This window comes from Protopterus annectens, chromosome 12.part0, assembly GCF_019279795.1.
Source record: "Protopterus annectens isolate FY-2018-M chromosome 12.part0, PAN1.0, whole genome shotgun sequence".
Classification (NCBI taxonomy): Eukaryota; Metazoa; Chordata; order Ceratodontiformes; family Protopteridae; genus Protopterus; species Protopterus annectens.
The window spans coordinates 210,657,559-210,681,012 of record NC_056746.1 but is presented as its reverse complement, the minus strand read 5'-3'; the positions used below and the strand labels follow the sequence as shown (position 1 = coordinate 210,681,012).

At 39.5% G+C, this 23,454-nt stretch overlaps 2 protein-coding genes across 2 annotated transcripts in view; one reads left to right on the top strand and one right to left on the bottom strand.

Moving 5' to 3' along the window:
• Positions 1 to 23,454, bottom strand: part of LOC122816453 (uromodulin-like) — a 559,619-nt gene that overhangs the window by 31,856 nt on the left and 504,309 nt on the right. Inside the window, exon 13 of the mRNA XM_044089260.1 lies at positions 21,075 to 21,317. Within this exon, the coding sequence (XP_043945195.1) occupies positions 21,075 to 21,317 (243 nt within the window). The remainder of the gene's footprint in view (positions 1 to 21,074; positions 21,318 to 23,454) is intronic.
• Positions 1 to 23,454, top strand: part of LOC122816454 (cytochrome P450 3A9-like) — a 473,820-nt gene that overhangs the window by 417,720 nt on the left and 32,646 nt on the right. The gene's annotated exons all lie outside the window — the stretch shown is intronic.

Sequence of the window (23,454 nt, the reverse complement as noted above, 5' to 3'; positions counted from 1 at the left end):
GATCTGTCCCCCTGCTGAATGAGGAGGGTAGGGATCTGGGGTAGGTGCCAGGGTGGCACCAGTGACAGGCTGCGCAGTAGGGGGTACCAATGCTGGCGTGGCCAGTCCGGGGCAATCAGGATTGTATTTGGTCTGTCCTGTCTTATCTTGAGTAATATTCTTGAGAGAAGAGGCAGAGGTGGGAATGCATAAATTGAAAGGTATACCCACTGGAAGGATAGGGCATCCACTTTCCAGGCCCTGCTGTGAGGTGTCCTGGTGCAGAATTTGTTAAACTGGTGATTGCAGGGGGAGGCAAAGAGATCCACCTCTGGGGTCCCCATTTCTGAATCAGGAGGTTGAAGGTGCTAGGCTCTAACTGCCACTCATGTGGGTCTAGGAGATTTCTGCTTAAGTCGTCTGCCAGTGAGTTTTGTTTGCCTGGCAGGAATTGAGCTTGCAGATGGACCTGCATGTCCAAGGCCATGTTCCACAGGGCCATAGCTAGCCTGCAGAGTGGGTTCCCCCCTGCTTGTTGCTGTGCCACATAAATGTGGTGTTGTCTGTTTTTATTAGCAGGTGTTCTGGTGAGAGTAGGGATCTGAAAGCTGTCAGAGCGTGCTGTGCAGCTAGCATCTCTTTCTGTGCCGATGAAATTGACTTGGGCTCCAGTGGCCCTGAATGCACTTGCCGTACATGTGTGCTCCCCAAGCATAGTCTGATGCATCTGTGGTTAGGGTCTGGGTGGTGTGGGGTAGAGTAAAGGGCAGTCCCTTGTTGTGATTGCATGCTGCTGCCCACCAAAGAAACTCTGTCCTTAGACAGGGTATGATAGGAATTACGGTTCCCAGGTGTTGAGAATGTTGGCACCAAAGACTTTTTAAGTACCATTGAAGTTTCCTCATATGCATTCTGGCATATGGAATTAGTAGGATGCAAGAGGCCATGAACCCTAGGGCCTGCAGGATTTTTCTTGCGGATAGCTGGGTTCTGGTGGCCATTTGAGTAAAATAGTCTGTCAGATAGGCTTGTTTTTCTGGAGTGAGGAATGCCATCTGGGATGCTGTGTCCAAGCTTGCTCCCAGGAATACAATCTTTTGACTGGGGACTAGTTTTGATTTCTTTTCATTAATGGTGTACCCAAGGGAGGTTAGAAGGTTTTTTACAAATGTCAAGTGCTGCAACAGCATTTCCTGACTGTTTGCCTGAATCAGGCAGTAGTCCAAGTACGGGTAAATGTGAATATTTGTCTGTCTGCAGTAAGCAATGGCTGGAGCCAGGTATTTTGTAAATTCTCTGGGAGCAGTGGATAAGCCAAAGGGAAGTGCAGAGAACTGATAATGCATAGATCATGCACTGAAGCGAAGATATTTCCTGCATGACTCCCTTATAGGGATGTGCAGATAGGCTTCTTTTAAGTCTAGGGTGACTAACCAGGCATCTTTGGCTAGCATAGGCAGAAGCTGCTGCAGGGTGAGCATTTTAAATTTTGGTACCACCAGGAAAGTGTTGAGAATTGAAAGATCTAGGATTGGGCGCCAAGTGCCCTGTTTTCTGGGTACCAGGAAAAGTCTGGAATATAATCCTTGACCTATCTGTTCTGCAGGAACAGGTTGAATTGCCCTTATAGACAGCAGGGATTGAACTTGGTTTTGTGCCTTTGCCCACTGGTTTGGAGGAAGGTCTGGAAATCCTTTTGGGGTTGGCAGTGAGTGGAAGTAGAATTTTTACTCCTGGGATACAATGTTGAGGACCCAATGGTCTTTGGTGATGGACATCCAGTTTTTTGCATGAGGGGCAAGTTTTTCTCCTAGGGACACAAGCGGCTGGGCAGAGGTGGGGAGTGGAGGAGAGAAGTCATTGTGAGGTCTTACCATAGGGGGGTGGCTTAGCACTCCCTGCTTTGGGAGTGGGGGCACTCCATTGCTTGGATCTCTGCATACCCTTAGACTGTAGTCTGGGTGTTCTGTTTCCCCTGGGTCTAGTTTGAGATGGCCTGGAGGGGGCTGGAAAGGACCAGTGTTTTGAGGGACAATGCCTACTGAATCTAGGAGGCTGCACTTGTAAGAATTCTTTAACTGTCTGCATAGATTTAGCTTTTTCTTCCATCTTTTTAAGAACCTCTTCTGCTTTGGTGCCAAACAGATTGTCCTTGTCCAAAGGAGCGTCTAATAACTTTGATTTGACATGGTCTGGCAAGGTCTGCTCCTTAAGTCAAGCATGTCTTCTCAGTACAGAACCAGTGACTGCTGCCCTACAAGATGCTTCTAGGGTGTCAAAGCCACACTGCAATGTACACTTGCTGACTTGGCTTGCAGAATGCAAACGTTCCTGCAATTCTTTATTTTCTGCACAGTCTGTAAAGATAGCTATTTTTTGCTTAATAAGTTCCATAATATGGTGCTGATACTTCAGCATGTGAAACTGACAAGTCAAGGCCCTAATGGCGAGAGTTGCAGAAGTATATATTTTCTTATCCCATCTGTCCAAAGCTCTGGAATCCCTGCCTGAAGGGGTGGGATTCTTAGCTGTAGTTGCCTTGATACTTTTATGTTCCTGGGAAATGATCTCTGGATCAGCAGTAGGATTTTTGAAAAGAAATTTATGAGAGTCAAGTACTCTGTATTACCTGTCTGGTTTCCTAGGAGCAGGGGGTAAAGTATCAGGTGTAAGGCTGGATTCCATAAAGACATCATCAACAACTTCCAGGACTGGGGGTATTGCTAAAGACCTATGTTGTGGCAAGTCTAGAAATTCTCTGAGTCTCTTTTTGGACTGAGGATAGTCTTGGAATTCCCAATGGAAATGATCTCTTAAAGCATGTAAGGTTTCACCAAAAGAAAAATCCTCTGGAGGAGAGGCATAGGGAATGGTTTCCTCTGCATCTGAATCCTCATAAGCATATAAGGGCATGTCTTCATAGTCACAAACCTGAGTCTTCGGACTCTTGGTCTGTTGAAGCTGCTGGGGACTGACTTCTTTTTCTCTTAGCAGTGGAAGGCTGACTTCCTTTAATCAGCATAATAAGGTCTTCTGCCATTCTAAGCATTTTATGTTGTGGCAAGGGAGCAGGAGCATGCGCTTTGGTTGTCGGTTTTCTAGGCGTAGCGCATACTCTTGGCCGTAGAAACTCGTTAGTTTTAGACAAAACTGAAGTCATCAGGTTTGTGTCGAACATCGGTAGTGCGAAGAACTTCCTCCGAAGCCGGTGCCTGCTCAGCGGCTCCAGACCCATCCAAGGTAGAGACATCCGCAAGTTTGATGGTTGGAAAAGAGTCTTGCGGTATACCGGACTCCGAACAGGTCTCAGTAGAGGCCTGCAAATCCATTGAAGTGGGCATCAGGGCCTGTGAAAGCGCCTCACTGAGTACCAGCGAACTGGCGACTAGCTTAACAGCAGCGTCGTCGGCAGCTTTGGACCTGTGCGGTCTGTCTCTGTCTTTATCCTTACTTTTTTTGGAATATCGGTAGTTGGATGGCTTACCAAAGCCATTTCGGAATACGGAGATTGAGAACAAAAGTATTTAGTGACAATAAGGGCCCAGCAATGAATGGTTCAGGCATTGAACAAGGCACAAAACTGACAGTGAGGTACGTCGTGGTCTGGGCCTAAACAGGTGACGCAGTAAGAATGAAAATCTCAGTGTGGTATTTGCTTTCTACAGGCAAGACAATTGTTAACTTTTTCTGACATCAGTTAGAGCAAGAAAAAAGGATCCCCAACAGGGTACTTAGCTTTAGAAGACTTCAAGATTATTAAATTCGTAAATAAAAACTCAAGGTAGCAGCCGACCGGCACTCATGCGAACTGTTTCTGCTTCGGGCTCCTTGGCAAGAAAGACTGATGTAATGGTGTCAGCTGCCTGTTTTTATACCCCTGATGACCTGATGTCAGTCCTGAAGTGACAACAACCAATGCAGAAATACTAAGTCTATGGTATTCGGGCCGACTGAGGGCTACCTGCAGGCAGATAACCCAAGTGTGATCACTGCAACAGTGAACCACGAAGAACATCTGGTTATTACTCTGAGCACGAGAAATTTATGTCTATAGTCTCATGCAATATCCATGCCCTTCCGTAATGCTGTAATTTCATAAGTTAACGGGTAAAAAGCTTTATCATATGCAAATACTGTATAGTGTTTTATGTGTTATTTCATCATGTTAGAAAATATTCTAAAACTGTTTTATAGTCCTAATTTTAATTAAAAGAGTTTTGACAAAAAAAAAAAAAAAAATTAAAATTAGGAAAGTAGAATTTTTTCTTCCTTTACCCAGATTTAAATGTATCACTTGAAATTATTTTATTGGCAGAGACGTGCTACCTGATTACTAGATTGGCTGTGGAACATTTATGCATTAATGTTTGCCCCTTTAATTAATATATTCTTTAATTAATACACACTGTGCTGTAATCACCGAGCAAATGGTGGCTCCTTCCATGATCTGTTTGCATCTTTTCACTGTTTCTGCCAGTTTACTGACATTTCAGCTACCAAACTGAGCCAGACCTTCGCTATATGACAGTAATGGTGGTAAATGATCATATATACAACTTGTAATAGAAAGGCATTTAAGGAATTAATAAAACCATACAGGGGCTTACTAACAATTAGTGTAGGCCATCAATACTTTATATAAACAGCAAGTCATAGTTTACCCTCTGTAAGATTTGTTTATGTATTTAAGTTTAAAAGGAAATTCTGAGTAGAATAGCCCATTTCTCACAGTTCCAAAAAATAAATCTGACCATAATTTTTTGTACTGTAAATTAATTTAAATTTATAAAAGTATATCTAGCTATAATGAATAAAATATATATAGATATATATTCCTCATACACAGGAGCACAAAACAAGTAGCACAGAAGGCTAATGCATAAATATCTGCACTGTATATGCAATCTGCTCAGTACATTTGGACAAGTACTGTCACTGAAAATAAAACTATACATTACTGCAATAAATATATTTGTTGTATGCCAGCCATGAGTTAGACAGGCTGTGGTGGTGCAGTGGTTAGTGTTGTTGCCTCACAGCAAGAGGTTCTTCGATTCAATTCTCGGCTGGAGCACTTTCTGTGCAGAGTCTGCATGTCCTCCCTGTGGTCAAGTGAGATTTAAAGATATGCAGGTAGTTGTGTGTGCCTTCTGTGAAGATTGGATGCCAGGCTGGCAACTTGACACCATAAAAATTGCACTGCCAATCAATCTGTGGACAAATGATCCACTGTGGTGACCCGTAATCGGGAAAAGCCGAAAGACATTGCTATGCTAGCTATGAGTTGAGCAATAAATAAAAGTAAAACAGAACAATAAACAGTGATTTAAAAGAATTTAGGAGGTGAAATGGAGATTTCTATGGTCAATGAGGTATTACAAGAAGAATGAATGACCATTTAGTTGAGAGAGAGATTTCAAAGCTGTCTTAATAGCCTGAGACCCTCTCTCTCTATCTCTCTGTCTCTCTCTCTCTCTCTTTCGGCTTTTCCCGGTTAGGGGTCGCCACAGCGGATCACCCTGTCCACCCATGATTGGCAGTGGAGCTTTTACGTTGTCGATTTGCCATAGAAGAATCTTTCAGGTCATGCTTAAGGTATAAGTTACAACTACATATCCATTTTGTGGCAAGATGATGTTTTAAAGCTGTCTTGAAAATGTAGTCTTACTGGGATTTGACATAGTTCTGAGGTAAATTATTCTATATTTTAGGCAACATTGTGGCAAAGCCTGATGTACAAAATCAAGTCCACATTTAGGTTTCTGAACAATCTGCACAGAATATTATCTGAGATGTTGTGGTAGAAACCATTTTGTAGTAAAACTCTATTAGCAGGACATTTTTAAGGAGACTACAGAACAGTGTTAACCGTTCTTAGTTAAGAAGTAATTGTCCAGTTCTAGCCAGTTTATTTGCTTTAAAGAGATACAATGATTGGAAGTAAATAACTTATACTGTTACACAATTACCTGTGTTTAGAAAACTGACATTAAAAGCTGAATAGGAAGGAACATTAGTAGTGTACCATAGAATAAGCAAGTAGGATTGACCATTTTTGTTTATACATATGCAGAAAGAATTAGACTGCGACGAACATAAGTTTTGATGTGTTTTGAACATTGCTTTATTAAGATGAGTAAATGTAGTTTTTATCTATTATGGCACCCAAATAGTTCCAGAATATGAAACAAAGTAATCCGGAAGGTTTGAGTTAGTGTGTGAATAGTTTGCTTTTTTGTTTTTGTAGAAATTAAGGATAAAAACAGATTATTCAAACAAGTATTGAAGATAGGAAAGATCTTCTGAAGTTGTGTTGTAACCAATCAGATTGGTTTGAGTTTATCAAAGTTTATTCTCACATGTTAAACTTGTTTTTTTTTTGTTTCTCAGATAAGCAAGGGTATAAAACAAGGTTGTGCCTTGTCTCCTTTATTATTTGCTTGACAATATGTAATATTGATTCTTTACTAATAAATAAAAATAGAAAATGTTTGAAATTATGCCAGGTCTAAAGTTCAACCTGAATAAAATACTTCATTAATTAACAAAGAGTTAAATTATTTGATATAAGCCATTAGTAAATTTAAATGGAATAATAAAGAAATTAAAAACCTAGGGTTACACTTACAAGCAATTTCAAAGAAATATCAGCAATAAATTATAAGAAGGATTTAGGCAATATTAAAACAATAATAAATAAACGGATTGTGTTATTCTTTTCTATGGAAGATGGGTTGATTTTAATCAGAACGGCTATTTTACCCAAAATAAGTTATACAGATAACATAATTAGTTCCTTCTGAAGAACATATTAAACTTTTTAATTACATAAGAACATATTAAACTTTTTAATTACGTTTGTATGAAATTGTTATGATACACCAACTAACCTAGAATAGCTTTGACACATCATATAAGAGACTGGAAAAATGGTGGAATAGGGTTTCTTAACCTAGAAACTTGTGCTATAGCTTCAATTATTAAAGCAGTAGCTTTACTGTTAAATTCTGATTATTTAGCCAAATGCAAAAATACATGAAACCATTTGGTGAAATAATGAAAAAAATATCACAATACATCTATAAATATAAAAATAAGAAGTCATTGTCAAAAAAAATTATTTTAAAGCAGTATTAAATCAACAGATTATTCTTGTATACAACATAGTAAAAACATTTAAAATCTTATCTATAAATACCAAAAATAAATGAATGGTGTTTCATATTATTATTTATAGCATTTACACCAAGATTTGCAGATACTCTATATTTTCAAAAAATGCTAATCTTAAAAACAGGGTTCGATCTCTTGAAATCAAATGGTAAGAAAGACTAAAGTGCTTAACACAGAATATTTAATAGGAAAACATTATTTGGATATAGGAAACTAGGGCAAATCAATTGCTCACTCACTTTCTAACAAGTTGCAGCAGACTTCTAGAGTGAACCCATGGACAGCCACCACCATCCACAGAGTTAAGGAAAGGGGAAAACAGCAATAGGTCACCATGCCTTTCCTCTGTATCATACGTGTGCGCACTCTCACCTATGGACAATTTAGAGTTCCAATTACATTTCCTGCATGTCTTTTAAATGTGGGTGGAAACCAGAGCACCCTAAGAAGGATCACATGAGCACAGTGATAACATGCAGACTCCACACAGAAAACATCCCAGCAGAGAATTTACCCAGAGAACCTCTTGCTGTGAGGTAACAAAACTGTCCATTGCACCCCTGTAGTGCCACCCAGTACAAGCTCTAGACAGTGTTTAGTCAAAAGTCAATTTAATGTCACCCCTGTGCCACCTAGTGCAATCACTAGACAGTGTTTAGTCTAAAGTTGATTTAATGTCAGCCCTGTGCCACCCAGTGCAATCACTAAACAGCGTTTAATTTAGCATTGATTTAATGTCATATATAATTAAAAAATACCCATCCAGTCTGGATTTTCTAAAAAATCTTGAAACAAATTGTAAGACGGGGAGATGACATTCATTCAAAATGTAAAAAATAATTAAGAGCTATAAATATTGTATCAGAGGTATTTGTTTTGTGATTATACTCTCCAAGTGAGTGACTCAGCTTTAACTACAATAGATGGAAAATGGTTTAATATCCTCAGAAAAAAACACATTCTGTTTATTTTGAAGATTATTTCCTTTGAAATTGCTACATAGATTATTTATCACTTTAGACAGAATTTAAATTATATATAAAAAGGAAGTTATTAATTGCAGGAGATGTAAATCCATAATCAAAGCAGAAAAACAGCATGGGACTGCAAAGTTCTACAACCTTTTTGGGAAAAAAAATCAATGTTTTCTGCAAGCATTGTGGTCTAATAAATTTATATTAACTAAACATGTGGCAATATTTTATAATGCAGTTCCTGGATATGTACCCAAGGATGCAACCCAACTCATATGGAGCTTATTAACAAACAGCCAGCAAAATGATGACTAAGAAATTGAAAAATTAAATTTTGCTCTCATTTACAGAACGTATAATTACTGTCACTGTTGTGGGTCATAAAAATGTCTGCAATTTAGACGAAAACAAACAAAATAACCACAGAATATAATTACTGGAAAAAACTAAACTCATTAATAGAACATGTTAATGTATTTTATATGACTAGTTTATACTCTTTGGCTGTTTAATCATTTCCAGTAATGTATAAAGAAAGAATGGATGTAGACTCGTGTAAATAGTTATTTGCTTTATCATAATATGTTCCCAAATATAAAAATGCAATAAAAATATGTAAAGAAAAGTGGCTGGGACCAACAGTTGACTCATGGGCTGCACTAGTCATAACTGATCAGAAAAGAGACACTGTGAGACTGATTTAATAGATGACAGCAGACCAGTGCAAGAGGAACAACCCAGTGGAACAATACAACACTGAAAGTTTAGTTAATAAAGTCACAATATAAGTGAAAGAGCATTGAATGATCATTAATAATCCACCAGGTAGAGATAGACAGAAAGGCAATCAGTGGGGTACTGAATTAGAAAAATGAGTTAGAACTTATTCTGCTGGGGTTTTGTGTCAGTTTCTAGTAGCCATACAAGAGCAATAAAATTATGATGCTGAAAAAGATACAAAAGAAGGCTTCTAAGATGGTAAAAGAGATGGACTACATTGAGTGCTGTGAGAAATGTGGACAAAGTCTGGATATACTAAATAATTAGAGGGACTTGGAAGAGAATTGTGCTGAGAAGAAAGGATAAAGAGAACTGAAGGAAATACAGGTTCGAATCTGAAAGATCAAAGTTCAGTTAGAAGTTTTTAAATACTTTGTTACAGAGAGGGAGGTGGACAGATGAAATGGACTCAACAGGCATGTGACATGGCGCAAAACAAATGACACATTTAAGTGACCTTGGCATAGATGGATGGTTGTACAAATGGATGGAAAAAATGGAAAGCAAAGATGGACAGGTCAGCTGCAGGAGCGTGCAACAATAAGGTAGATTAGACAGACTTTCAGTCTCTTAACAAAGTAAATATATACGCAAGTAACAAATTGATTCTCTTTAAATTTTTAGATTTCTTTCCCTTAAGACATGCACTGCTTTTAGTAACAACATGTTTATTCAGTAATTAAGTACCAGTGGATTCAGACTACAAGGACCATAAAACTGAAAACGTGGATTTATTGTTCTATCCCTTAATTCAGTGCACCACTTGGAGGCATTAATAAGCCCTAGGTCTTTCAGCCTCTTGTACGCATCTCCATCTTCACATTCCAGGTCACTTAAATGATGATCATTTACACAAAACTAGTATACCTGACCATAAAGTGCTTTAACTGCAAAGGCCTTCTGCATCTCCTGCTTTGGACATTCCATCTCTTTTTTCTTAGATCTGTCCGACAGCAAACTGGTTTCAGATTTAAGCTTAAGGCATGTACCTCTGCTGCTTTTTTAATCTATATATACTTGTTTGCTCAACCATCATTACTGAGGTGCAATCAGACATCTCAGACACGTACTACACGCGCAGATCACTAATCATAAGCATTATGAATTATCAAGGCAAGAATATGCCCACTCCTGCTCTAAAAAAATGGTCTACAACAGAAATTTTTAAACAATTTGTTTAGACATATGACTGAGCATCATTAAATAACTCTCTGCTGCTGTTGTGGAATACAATAACTAAAAATGATGGACTTTATTATGTGCAGAAGAGCAGCATTTGAAATGGTGAACATTTTTAATGTAAACTGGTCTGTGACTGGGAGGGATACAGTAATATGACTTTTTGAGTATGTAGAAGAATGGTCTGGCTACAGGCCAATCTTTGCCTACATTCATCTCTTTCTTGTAGCTTTTTTCTGTCTATTACTTCATCACCCTTATTGTTATACCATTGGGGTTATACATACTGGAATAATGAAGGAAGGCAGACAGAAGCAGAAGATAGCCTGCAGCTACATCACCACATCTATCTACCAGCTGGCATTAAAGCTTTATTTGCTGTACAATCAGTTCTGTAATTACAAGTTCCATTTCAATGATTTTTTTTCCAAATTATGATGTATAACTCAAAAGTATTAAAAATTGAGGAAAGGTATTACTGCATGGTGCAAGCCCCCATGCATACATCATGTGAATGGCTTTGCCCCTCATCCCCTTACTTTTATAAGCCATCTCTATGGTCACCATGTTAATCTTGGTGGCTTTGAAATTGCCCGCCCCTCTTGTAAATTTGTGTTTGGATACTCCTTCTGGGCCCATTTCATTTGCCCACTTAACTGAGTGCAGTGAGATCATATTCTGATTTCAGGCACTCCTACTGTGTACAAAGAGAGCATCTGGGAAAGAGAAAAAAAAATGTTAAGCTTGTTTCCTGCCTTTCCTGTAAGTGGTCTAGACTGTCTGTAGGCTTCTGAGCCCTCAAGCCTTTCTGTGTTGGAGGGAAGCTTTCTAGCTTAATTTTGTTTCTTAGAACTAGCCAGTTTTCTAGTTTCAGCACTCAAATTTGTTTCTTTGAACTCAGCACTTGTTCAGAACTCGTAAGCACTAAATAAGCTGCAAATTACTACAGCACTCAACTTTCCGCACTTATCTAGAGGAAAGCAGTTTTTAGTACTTAATACATAAGTACATATCCAGGAATGTCTAAGGGTCAGCTCCCAGTGATTTCTCCTGTCTACCTGATGAATCTGGGCATCTTGGGGCAATGCAGCAATTGCCTCATATACACAGACAACCCTCTCCTCCTACCATTCAACACTACAACCTGTGAGAGATGCACTTATATAGCCAAACTGGAAGCAAAGCTCTCCTTACCCAAGACTGGACTAGACAGTCAAGAGGAGAAGTTAAACACTTGCACCACACCACACTCATCACATAGTCCCTCAAAACCTACACCACCAAAACACACACATAGAAACACAAAACACACACCTACATTCACGGAGGCTCTCAATAAAAACCAGCCCAAGCATCAGGGACCTCCAAAGCAGAAACGCAAGCAAATTCCACCCCCCAACACAACCCAAATGATACATAGCCCACAAACTCAGTGTGCCACTCAACCACAGTCCATAAGGCATAACAATGTACCCAACACTCTAGTCATAGGTGACTCTGTAGTCAGGCACACTGATGTTCCACTCACCAGGCTAAACAAGGAGAAAGTTACTGTCAGCTGCCTGTCAGGTGCCAGGATCTGCCGCATAACCCACGCACTCAGGTCACTCCATAACAAGTACAAATATGACACTGTCATTATCCATGTTGGTGTGAATGACCTGAGATGTACCTCCCTGGACTACATGAAAAGAGACATGGAGGAGCTCTCCGATCTTGTAGTCCAGGCAGGTATGACCCTAGCCCTGAGTAGCATCCTGCCATCACCCAGAATGATACCACAGTACAAGGACAAAATGATTGACTTCAACAATTGGCTAAGCTTCTGGTGTCATTCTAAGTGGATCTAGTATTTGTCTGCCTGGGACAGCATGATCGACAGACCACGATGCTTTGCAGAGATGGCCTGCACCTGTCGCCCTTGGGATTACAGATACTGGCAAAGGCTCTTACCACTATAGTGCATTTTTTAGACAAGGTTCAAATGACAAATTCACCACTGTAACAGGTACAAGCAAGCAAAATCTGAGGGCAATGCTACTCAATGCTAGAAGTCTAAACCTCAAAATGCACTCACTCGAGGCACTCCTTAAAATGGAGAACATCGACATCTGTGCAGTGACAGAGACCTGGTTCAAAGCTCCAGAAAGCACCCCTGCATTACCAGGCTATAATTCATACGTCACCTTTTGGCCACCTAACCCGAAACGAAGCACTAAAGGTGGAGACGTGTCCATATTCATTAAGGACATCCACACCTCCAGGCTAGTTGCACAGCATAATGCATCCAAGATTATTCAAGTGCAACTAACTCTGGGCAGGACCACAATCCAAGTTGTAGCTTGCTACAGACCCCCCACCATGCCCCAGGATTCCCACTCCTCATTTCTTGACACACTGGAAAATATTAGGGTACAACCCAACACCCTAATAATGGGCGATTTCAACTACCCCACCATTAACTGGGAAAACTACTCATGTACCAACTCTTTTGCCCAACATTTTCTGGAATTCATAAATTCCAACGCCTTGGATCAACTTATTCACACCCCCACCAGGGGCAGCAATATCCTAGACCTGGTCATTACCAACATGGGCAACCGGTATTCCACACCAGAGGTCAATTCCTCGTTGGTCAGATCTGACCACAAGCTAATCACCCTAGACATCCACATTCCGCCCCCCCCCCACCCCCAATTAGGGAAACCACCGTAAAAACTTCTCCAAAGCCAATTTCACACTTCTTAAGACTGAAATGGCAAACTTCATGACACCCATGAAGATGGACTATAAACGTACGACTGCTGAATTCTACACAAATGCACTTAATAAGCATTTACACGAGTGCATGGATCATGCTATTGATCTAATAGAACCAAGATGCTATCCTCCAAAAAAAGGAAGCCAATCTGGTGGTCCTCTGCCATAAACAAACTCTACAACAGAAGAAAGAAACTGTTGCAAAAAAGAGTAAACTCCCATGACTGGAGGAACTCCCTGGTCAGCCTCAATAAGAAGCTGAGATCCCTCATAAAATCCTCCAAAGCTAGTTATGAAAACAAAATCACCACTGATTCTAAAGACAACCACAAAGCATTCTATAGCTATGTCAAGAATCTCAATGGCAACACTCAGATCTGCTCTGAGTTACAGCACAATGGCACTAAATATACAGAACCAACTGATATTGCCAACATCCTGGCAGATAGGTTCAGTGCTAACTTTACCCCCCTCTCATCCCCTACAGGGCCCATCTCTATAAAGGGAGAATGCAAAGTTCCTATAATCACGGCTGCATAGGTAAAAAACACACTCTCCAAAGCCAAGAACACAGCATCCATGGGATCTGACAATATCCCAGGCTGTGTTCTACATGAACTACAGAATGAACGGGCACCCTACCTAAGTACCATGTTCAATCATAGCCTCACCTTGGGCTTTGTGCCCACTGAATGATGCATGGCGATGGTTATCCCACTCCACAAAGGGGGAGCCACGTTGGACCCCAGAAACTACTGCCCCATTAGCTTGACGAGCCTGGTCTGCAAGGCCATGGAACGTATCATCATGGAACTCATAAACAAAGACATTGGTAATCTCCAAACTCTGGACCCTACCAAGTTCGGGTTTGTAAAAGGCAGATCATGTCTCCTAAACCTGATTGACTTCTTTGTAACAGTCACCAAAGCCATAGATGAGGGTAAGGTGGTTCATACAGCTTATTTAGATCTCGCCAAGGCTTTCGACACCATCCCCCACTTCACTAAACTAGGTATAAATCCCTATGTCACAAGATGGGTTGCCAGCTGGCTCATGGACAGAACCCACACTGTGAAGTAGCTGACTCCAAAGCTGACTTCAAACCAGTGACAAGTGGAGAACCACAGGGTTCAGACCTCGGTCCTCTCCTGTTTGATATCTACTTCTCTGAAGTACAGGCTAACACAGAAGGTCTTTAGCTAACAATGTTTGCAGATGACTGCAAACTAGGAGCCATAATCGAAACTCCTAACGATGTGGACATACTACAAAAGGGCCTCACTGAGACAGATGCTTGGTGTCAAAGCCATGGCCTCAAGCTCAATGCCAAAAAGTGCATTGTCATCCCCTTTGGTAAAAACTCTGTACCCATGAACTACCACATAAGCGGTAGTATACTTAACACTGAAAGTGTGATAAGAGACCTTGGGACACAGGTGCACAGTAGTCTCTCCTTTGATAACCACATTGCCACAGTAGTCAGGAAGTCCTTCTACATGGCACACCTCATCAAAAATGGTTTCTCATCCAGAAAAAAAGAGGTAATTGTTCCCCTCTACTCATCACTCATTAGAACCACTATAGAGTACAATACCCCTTTTGGTATGTACCTCACAAGACATTTACAACAACTGGAAAGGCCGCAGAAATACCTCACAAAGAGGATTACCAGCCTCAAACAGATGTCCTACGCAGATCATCTCAAAAAACTCCAGCTTTACTCCGTCGCATATCACCTACTCAGAGGTGATCTCTGCCTAACATACAAAGCTATGTCAAACCCAGAGCTGTTAGACATGCTCCACTTAAAGAAATCCCAATCCATCCAAGCTATACGCTCTAGGGGCCTAAATCTTGTCACCACAATAAACAGAACATGCCGGAGGGATAGATTCCTGTCCCAGAGACTTCCCATACTCTGGAATAAACTACCTATCTATATCAAACAAAGCTCCTCATTAGCACTCTTCAAGAAAAAATCTTGATGATTGGATGGGAAATAGGAAATTCACCCCAGGGATCACTTTTGTGGCTCTGCTCAACAGTGGCACAGGAAAATAATTTTCTTGGGTGGCAAAAGCCAGGGTACCTTTTTGTCTGGGCTCGTATAGGCCCTAGGGCCGATAGCCTAGTACCTACCTATGAACCTATGAATGAATGAATGAGTGAATGAATGGTATGTAGGGCTAATTGTCGGCTGTGCATAACTGCTTCATAAATCCTAGTCTTGTGCTAGTAAAACAATTGGTTGGGCTTGCTTATGGTTGGAATTGTGGTATAAACAAGTATTTGTCAATGTCAAATGGCATGCAGGAGCACTGGTTGTGTTACATTAGAGGGCATATTACACTGATGGGATAGCACAGGAGGGAGCAAAAGATATTTTGCAAAAGGAGCAGGCAACATTAGGTTTTTGAATAATTGACAAAGGCTTATTCTAGGGGTACCATATGAGGGTTTGGGGGTATAAAATACAGCCTGTACAGGCAGTGTTAATTGAACTGAGCTAAAGTGCTTGCAAAATAAAAAAAAAGGCAATAATCGCAAAAAGGGGAAAAATAGGAAAATAATCTTGATTAACAGATACATTAAAAAGTTAATCTTAGGGTTCAGCAACTGTAATACCCGAGTCATGCAGTCTGTATTGGCTCTCCAGTTGAAAGTTTACACACACACATACACACACACACACACACACACACACACACACACACACACACACACACACACACACACACACACACGCACACACACACACATGCGCGCGCACACACACACACACACACACACACACACACACACATACACATTATTTTTTTTCATTGTGGCTGTTTTTATTTCTGGTCTGCATGGTTTTGTTTTTTCACTCCTCATTTAAACATTTAAAGCTCAGTGTCATGTCTATGTACAGAAGGTTCTGTGATTTACCCTGCGATATGATGAACTGATCTTCCACAGACAGTATTAGTAGATTGCTTACATTACAACTGATAATTTTATTTACAAGTTGAGAACCTTCTGGAGCTGTATGATCTTCACTATGATTGATTAGGATAGCCTAATTTGCTACCCAGTCAAACAAGATCACAGCAGCAATTGCGGCCGATGAAGACTCTAATGCAAGTGACATATTGGCCAACTCCTTCATTCGTTTTTCTCACTGCTGTGTTTCACAGCCTAAATCACTACCATAACAACTGCATGTTTAGAACATAGAATTATACGAGGAGGACGAGCAAGCAGGCATAGGCGTAATGTCCTGCATGTCTAAGGGGGAATCACTGAATTTGTTTGGATGCTTTACACGACAGCCAAGCTGCTATCAGTTGTCTACTTTTTATTTGTTAACATGGCTAACAGTTTCCAGAAGGAATGCTGACCATATGAGTTGTGCCTGCAGTGGAGTTAGGCAACATTTTTTATGAGCTGCACCAAACTTGGACACCTGAAATAAATAAATAAATACATACATACATACATACACACATACATACATACATACATACAATACATGCATAAATAAAAACTAAAAACCAAGATGCTCAGCAGAGAAAAATATTTATTAAAATTAAAAAACAGCAAATATGATTGAGGAGCTGCAGCTAGTCAGTCCAATTAGAATACCATCTGTGATACTTGCTAGATATTTAATTTTGTCAGTTTATGGAATTATATCTTTAGACGTGATTTAACTGTAAATTTTGAGGAATATTTAGACTCATACCTGTTATTGAATAAAATGGCATTATATTTGTTAACATTTAAGACTGTTTAAATAATTAAGCAATTTTTTTCTATGTAGAAGCCACCTTTTAGAGTATTTTCCACAACTGTTTTTTCCCTCAATATAGCAATGCAGTGTTGTCACTATACTGTATTACATACAAATTATCCCAATGTTTGGCTATAGAACTATGTTCAAAATGAACAATAAATGTCCTTGTGATGACCCTCCACTGGACCAGTAATCAAGGAGCCTCAATCCTCACCACCGGCAACAGTGGGAGACATTCACTGGGAAGATGACGAGTATACACACAGTATTTCCAGATGCAGCTCTCTGCATCAAGTGCAGCTTCCCTTAAGAGCACACAGATGCCACAGTCAGTCCAGGGTTCATTTCTCACTCTTTCTCCAGATCCCCAGTAAGTCTCCCCACTAGCAAAGCTATAGAGTTGAGTCCTTAGCCAGGGTTCCAAGACAAGTCCTCCAACACTCTCTCTCCCTGTCCATCCAGTGCTTCATGTCCCTGCCCAAGTAGCTGACACACACACACACACACACACACACACACACACACACACACACACACACACACACACACACACACACACACACCACACACACACACACACTCTTGGAGATTTGTTTTAAACACACACACACACACACACACACACACACACACACACACACACACACACACACACACACACACACACACACACACACACACACCTGCAAAAGGCTTGCACAGGTCCACTAGCTATGCCCCCTTCTGCCCAGACTATAAGGTAGTTAATACTACCACCAGAACTCCTTATCAGCCATTTTAAGGCCCTTAATAAAGGGTGTCCAATTTTACTGTGTAATATTAATACTAATACAAATGGTATTTTGACCAAGAACAAGGCTATTAAGAGTGGCCCACACAGTCTCACCAAATAAATATGCAAGTACTCTCAAAACTTAAATACCTCTACACAGATCAGCCACAATGAAAGGTTTAAATATATTTAATAATAAATAATAAAAGAACAAGCCAACGTTCAATATATATTCATGGTGACATCAGAGTTCAAAACCACAGGAAATATTTAAACAACATTGCAGGGCAGTCTCAAATAGAAAAAGAAAAACATCTAAACTAAGCTTCCCTATATTCCTGACTGAATCTAAGTGAATTATACCATAACCTAAGAACTTACTAATAGAGCAAGGCAGATGTGGTGAATTGATTTTCTAGTTGTTGTTAGGTCCAATACAGAATGCGGATTGCTCTGTCTCACTAAGAGACTTTTCAAATTAATATCTAAAATATTACTGCTCGGATAGCTTGCAGAATGACATCATTTCTTGTCATCTGACTTCTAGTTCCCAGGCCAAAACAACCATTGATGGCAGCTGGTAACATTTAGCATCTAATTGTAAAAATACATAGATAAGGGCTTTTACTCAGATCTTTGGCAGATGCTGGAAGTCATAAAACAATTGCATTCCTTCATACTTTCAGGACTAGTAATTAGTTCACCCTAAAGACAATACAGAAATCTTTCTAGTACAGACTTTGTGTCTCTTTATTGTGTAGCCTATAAAGTAATTTAATTTCATCTATTTTCTAAAGTTTGCTGGGCTGAGGTTAACAGTCCAGTTTCCTCTATTAAAACATATATACTTAAACAATTAAAATACTGCATGTACATTTCTGTTCTCTTCCAGTAGGGTACACTGTGGATGATTTTCAGACACAAACACTTTATAAAGTACCTTTTCAACACACATCTGTACAAACCAGTTTGATATACACATGACATACAGTTCTAATACAGTTGTAACACAAGCATATTTTATTAATCATCTTGATAGTCATAAATGACATATAAATTTACAAAATTCCAGATAGCTGTGCTGGCAGTATCTCCTTTCATCACAGTCTAGTAGATCCCTGGGGAACTCCTTTGATGGTGTTTATAAAAACAGCCATTTTGTTAGATGCATTTCTGGGGAATCGTTATAAATCATTATAAATTGCTGTTATGTTTGGTCTTCCTCCCCTCTAAAAAGCGTATAATTACCTTTTTCATAGAAATAACTGAAGGAGTTTATTCCTAAACCATTTGTAGTTTGTATTAATTCTTTCTTTTATATTGAGTGCCACTTTTCCTAGTAGTCAGGCATGCCACTTCTAAAACTAATGGATAGAACAAAAAGGGTTCCCCTTGAAAATCAGTGAGATATACTCTTTGACCAGCCATGTCACTTATATCAGTACAAAAACTGGGCTGATATGTGTAGACATTTAGTTGACAAGGGTCTGCATGACAAACTGTGCTAGTCACATGAACTGATAAATTAATGTAGGCCATAGCTACACTTTCAGGTAAATGTTGGAAGCTACAGACACTGCAGCAAATATAAAACATTTAACAACTGAAATCATCTACATAATGTGAGTATGCATCAAAAGCACTGATAATGCAGAACTATTAGTCAAACATTTATCTCTGCGGTGTCCTGTAATTTAAAGTCCAGCTCTACCAACTCCATGTTTGTATTTCATGATGCCTTTACAGAATACGACATGCTATGTTTGTTCCAAAAGATGTTTTTAACTTACTTTATGTTACACATTTTGACATGCTGCCAAGATTCAAATAAGCAGAATTACTTATGTTTGTTAATTAGCAGCAACATCACTCTAAAACCTAAAAACTTGTTAGCATATAACTTGATTTGGAATTAAAATATTGTCCTGCATCAAAATAGGCTTTCACATTAAGATACGTGAATATGTAAAAAGCACAAGGTACTGTATAACAACACTGGGAGAACTCATTTCACTTTTCTTCTCATTGACAATAAATACACAAAGTTTGATTAATAACTTATACAACACATGACAGCATGACAGTATATTGGCATTTTAAACTGTGATCTATTTTCTTTGTTTGTTATTACAAACTACCTATCTATATCAAACAAAGATCCTCATTAGCACTCTTCAAGAAAAATCTTGATGACTGGATGAGAGATAGGAAATTCACCCCGGGGATCACTTCTGTGGCTCTCCTCGACAGGGGCTCAGGAAAATAATTTTCTTGGGTGGTGAAAGCCAGGGTACCTTTTTGGCTGGGCTTGTATAGGCCCTAGGGCCAATAGCGTAGTACCTACCTATGAACCTATTACATTACTTTCAGAAAAAGTCCTATCTTTTTTCTAAATTTGTTATTTGTATCTTTTTTTCTATATAGCTTTTACCCCTGTGCCTGCCAACCATTAAGCCTACCCAATCAGGCTCAATCTCATTTTTCAGACCCATCCAAGTGACCAGTATTTAGGCTACCATGATAGATACTTGTATCCTTGATGGCATTTTGACAATGAAGACATTGTTGTTGGCCTAACCCCACTCTTGGGAAGGGAGGTGCACAACTCACATTGATGTGGTAGACACAATGCCTTCCCCTATGCAACTGTATGCTCCAGTACACCTGCTTGATGAAGGCTCCCACCAATTGATATGCCTGCCTCCTCCTTCCTCTGAAGGAATGCTACAGCTTGAAAACCCCTCAGGATAGGTTGCCAGCATTACTAAGAGTATGATCCGCTAATCAAATTTGGGTCACCTGACCCACGGTCAGGGCTTTATCCCTCTATGCCACTGGGCTAACAGTTTATTCTTTGGACTACAGGTAGGCTTACAGCTGCTCTGTCCATTACATCAGAATCTCTTTGATGTTATTACAGGTAAAACCCCAACAAAATAATTTTATGTCAAAAAAAGAATCACAAATACAAATAAAAGCAAGACTTCCAAAATTAAAATGATATGATGTAAAAAAAAAACATTGCAAACATGCAAACAGCACTCATAGCTATAACAAACAACATAAATATGTCCAATTACAGCTATACTTACACAAGTATTGCACATTCAGTTGTTAGATGACATCAAGTCATCTGCAATATAAACATTAGTGCATATTTTTGCTATCATTGCCTTTACTATTTTTGACTCATTTCCACCTTGTATCAAATACTGTTTACTAGTATGAGCACATATGCCTTAACAGAAAGAAAGAAAATGAGAAAGAAGCTAAAAGCTACTTTCTGTAATATCTGAACTCTGCTGATACAGTATTGTCTACATATTATAATTTATTGTTGTAATTAGTACATGGTTTTTATGTTTTTATTTTGATATGCTGACACCATTCACTTCCTGGACTAGACTGACCATGTAATATCGATGTACCCTTGTTTACACTGTTTGATGTACTCTTTTCTAACAAAGTGTATTAAGCGTGGCCGTACTGAGACGCTTTATGGCACACATGGACACACTGACTCTCACAGACACACATTGTGTAAGTATATGTATATAAAGAAATGTATTACAAAAAAGTACAGTCAGAATAAGTTGTATATCAGTATATAAATAAAACTGTTAATTGCACATGCATGTTAGCAGCTATGCTTCAGTACAGCAGCATGATTTCATTACATTACCCGTCTTTAATAATAAAGACTCTGTCAAGATCAGAATCGGATGGAGTCATGGTTGCATAACAGTCTTTCACGAGCAGCACAAGTCCTGATTCCTTTACATCTTCCACCATTAACCCAACGTGCAACATGGATTCATTCAAAATGGCGACAGTTCCTTCATATGGTGTTGTAAATGCTGAGTCTCTGTATAGTGCGATCTTTCCTTTGTATATCGAGCTGCTTCCTGCGGTGAGGTTATTGGAACTGCAAAATAAAGTTAAAAATATTACAAGACCTCAGTTAAAACTTCAGTAGATTAGAACGATTATTACTTTCTCATTGTCATTAAACTTATTTATGTTAGTGCTTATAGCCATATTACCATTCTTACAGTTCAACATTCTCCATTTGTCTTAGATCTAGTTAATAGCTAAAAAAGCCCGAGCACTGAATACACAATAAATCCAAGAAAAAAACAGACTCTAGCAGTCAGTTCCAACACAAGGACTTCAAAATTCCATGTTTATTTCAAAAACAATTGCAAAACTTGTCAAAAAACAAACTATTCAACATAACATTGAATGGTTCAGTGTTATGTTGAATAGTTTGTTTTTTGACAAGTTTTACAACGATTTTTGAAATAAATGTGGAATTTTGGAGCCCTTGTTTTGGAACTGACTGCTGGATTCTGTTTTTTTCTTGGATAATACTTAAGAAAAAGAATCAGAGGTTTAAAGAGATGTGGTCTTCTAACCAATACATACAGCCAACAAAGGCATGTAAAATAGATGTTTTTGGAGACTGGGCTGTTATTTCAGATAGCAAGAGTAAACTGGCATATAACTTAAATCAGAAACAGCCATGAAAAATTAGATTACCTGAAACTGTTATAGCACATGTTTAGCGTTTTGACTGCTTACTTCTTTATGAGAGCTATACATATGCAGAATCACAGATCCTAAGTTTTCAATGCAAAACTAAGAATAAAAATCATGCAAAAAATAAATGTTTAATTCATAAATGGTAGTAGATGCTATAAACAGTATAGAGGATTATAATTGGGTGGCCAGTCATAATGAACATATTATGCATTTTATGTTCTGCCAGTGTTCTTTACCAGCACTGTCCAGTTATAGTCCCTAGCATGAGACTTGCCCCCGGATTCTTAAAAGCTTGCATGGAGTGCAAGATCGATGCAGGAGCTCAAGCAGACAATATGTCTGCTGTGCGATCCAGGAACAGCCTGCAGGGGCGTGCATGAGCGCTCCTGCACTAATCTTGCACGGACTAAGCCCTGGTATGCAAATCAAACCATTTGCAGGTGAAATCCATGCAAATGAGGTGATTTTGCAATCCAGAAAGCTTGCAACAGTCCATGCAAGACTAGTGCAATCTGCATTAATGTACTTGGTTAGTAACCGAGTACATTTCTGCAAAATCCAAAATGGAGCTATGACAGCTCCAAATAAAGGCTGCATATCATGCAGTAAGCATGCAAATGGCCAAGTATAAGGCCAATGGCATTGCAAACATAAACAAAAATACAAAAATCAACTTTTATTTTTTTTAGCTTATCTCGGCTGTTTAAGCATATGGCAGAGGCACGCAAACGGGATCGGAAAAAAATAATAAAATAAACCCAAAATAAGCAGTCTAACTAAAATCACTATTCTGCCATGCAAGTCAATGGCAGGCAGACGACAACCTGGCCGGTGAGTAGTGGTTGCTAAGGGGGGAGGCTCAGTGTGAGGCATGTAGCTATGTATTAGCAGGCAATCCTATGCAAATGAGGAGAAGGATAGTGAATCCCAGTTTTCCCCAGCATGTGAGTCAGGTTCCAACAGTGTAAGAGTAGGAATAGCTTGGTGCAAGCCTAGGAGGTAGGTGACATTGTGGGGTGTGTGTCAGACATACTGTAAGCGGATTGGAGCCCTGTGGCTCAGGTTTGCTCCTAGCTTAGCACAGCTAAGCTAGGGGGTGTGTCTAAACTTGCTTAGCACTCTTTACAAAGCCTAAGCGGGTGTGCATTACAGGAAGAAATAAGAGATTAAACCAGGAAATAGCAGCAGTGTGCACATTTGAGCACTCTGTCTGCACGGCGCGCACACGGGCTTAAACAGGAAGACAATGGGAAGGGAAAACAGCAGTAGGAAGGTAATCAAGGAGAACTAGCTTAGTTGTCAGGTGAAATGTATCAGAATCAGCCAATTACACAGGCAGCAGACCAGCTCAGCCCAGAACACTACTATAAACTAAGCAAACACCTTCCCCTCTGGTTTTTCCCACACTCTACACCACCAGTGTAAACAAGTGGGGAACTTTTAACACTCACAACAGCAAAATGTTAGGGGCTGAGGGTGGTGAGGATGTGAATGCTGTCGACCAACCCACAGTGAGGAGA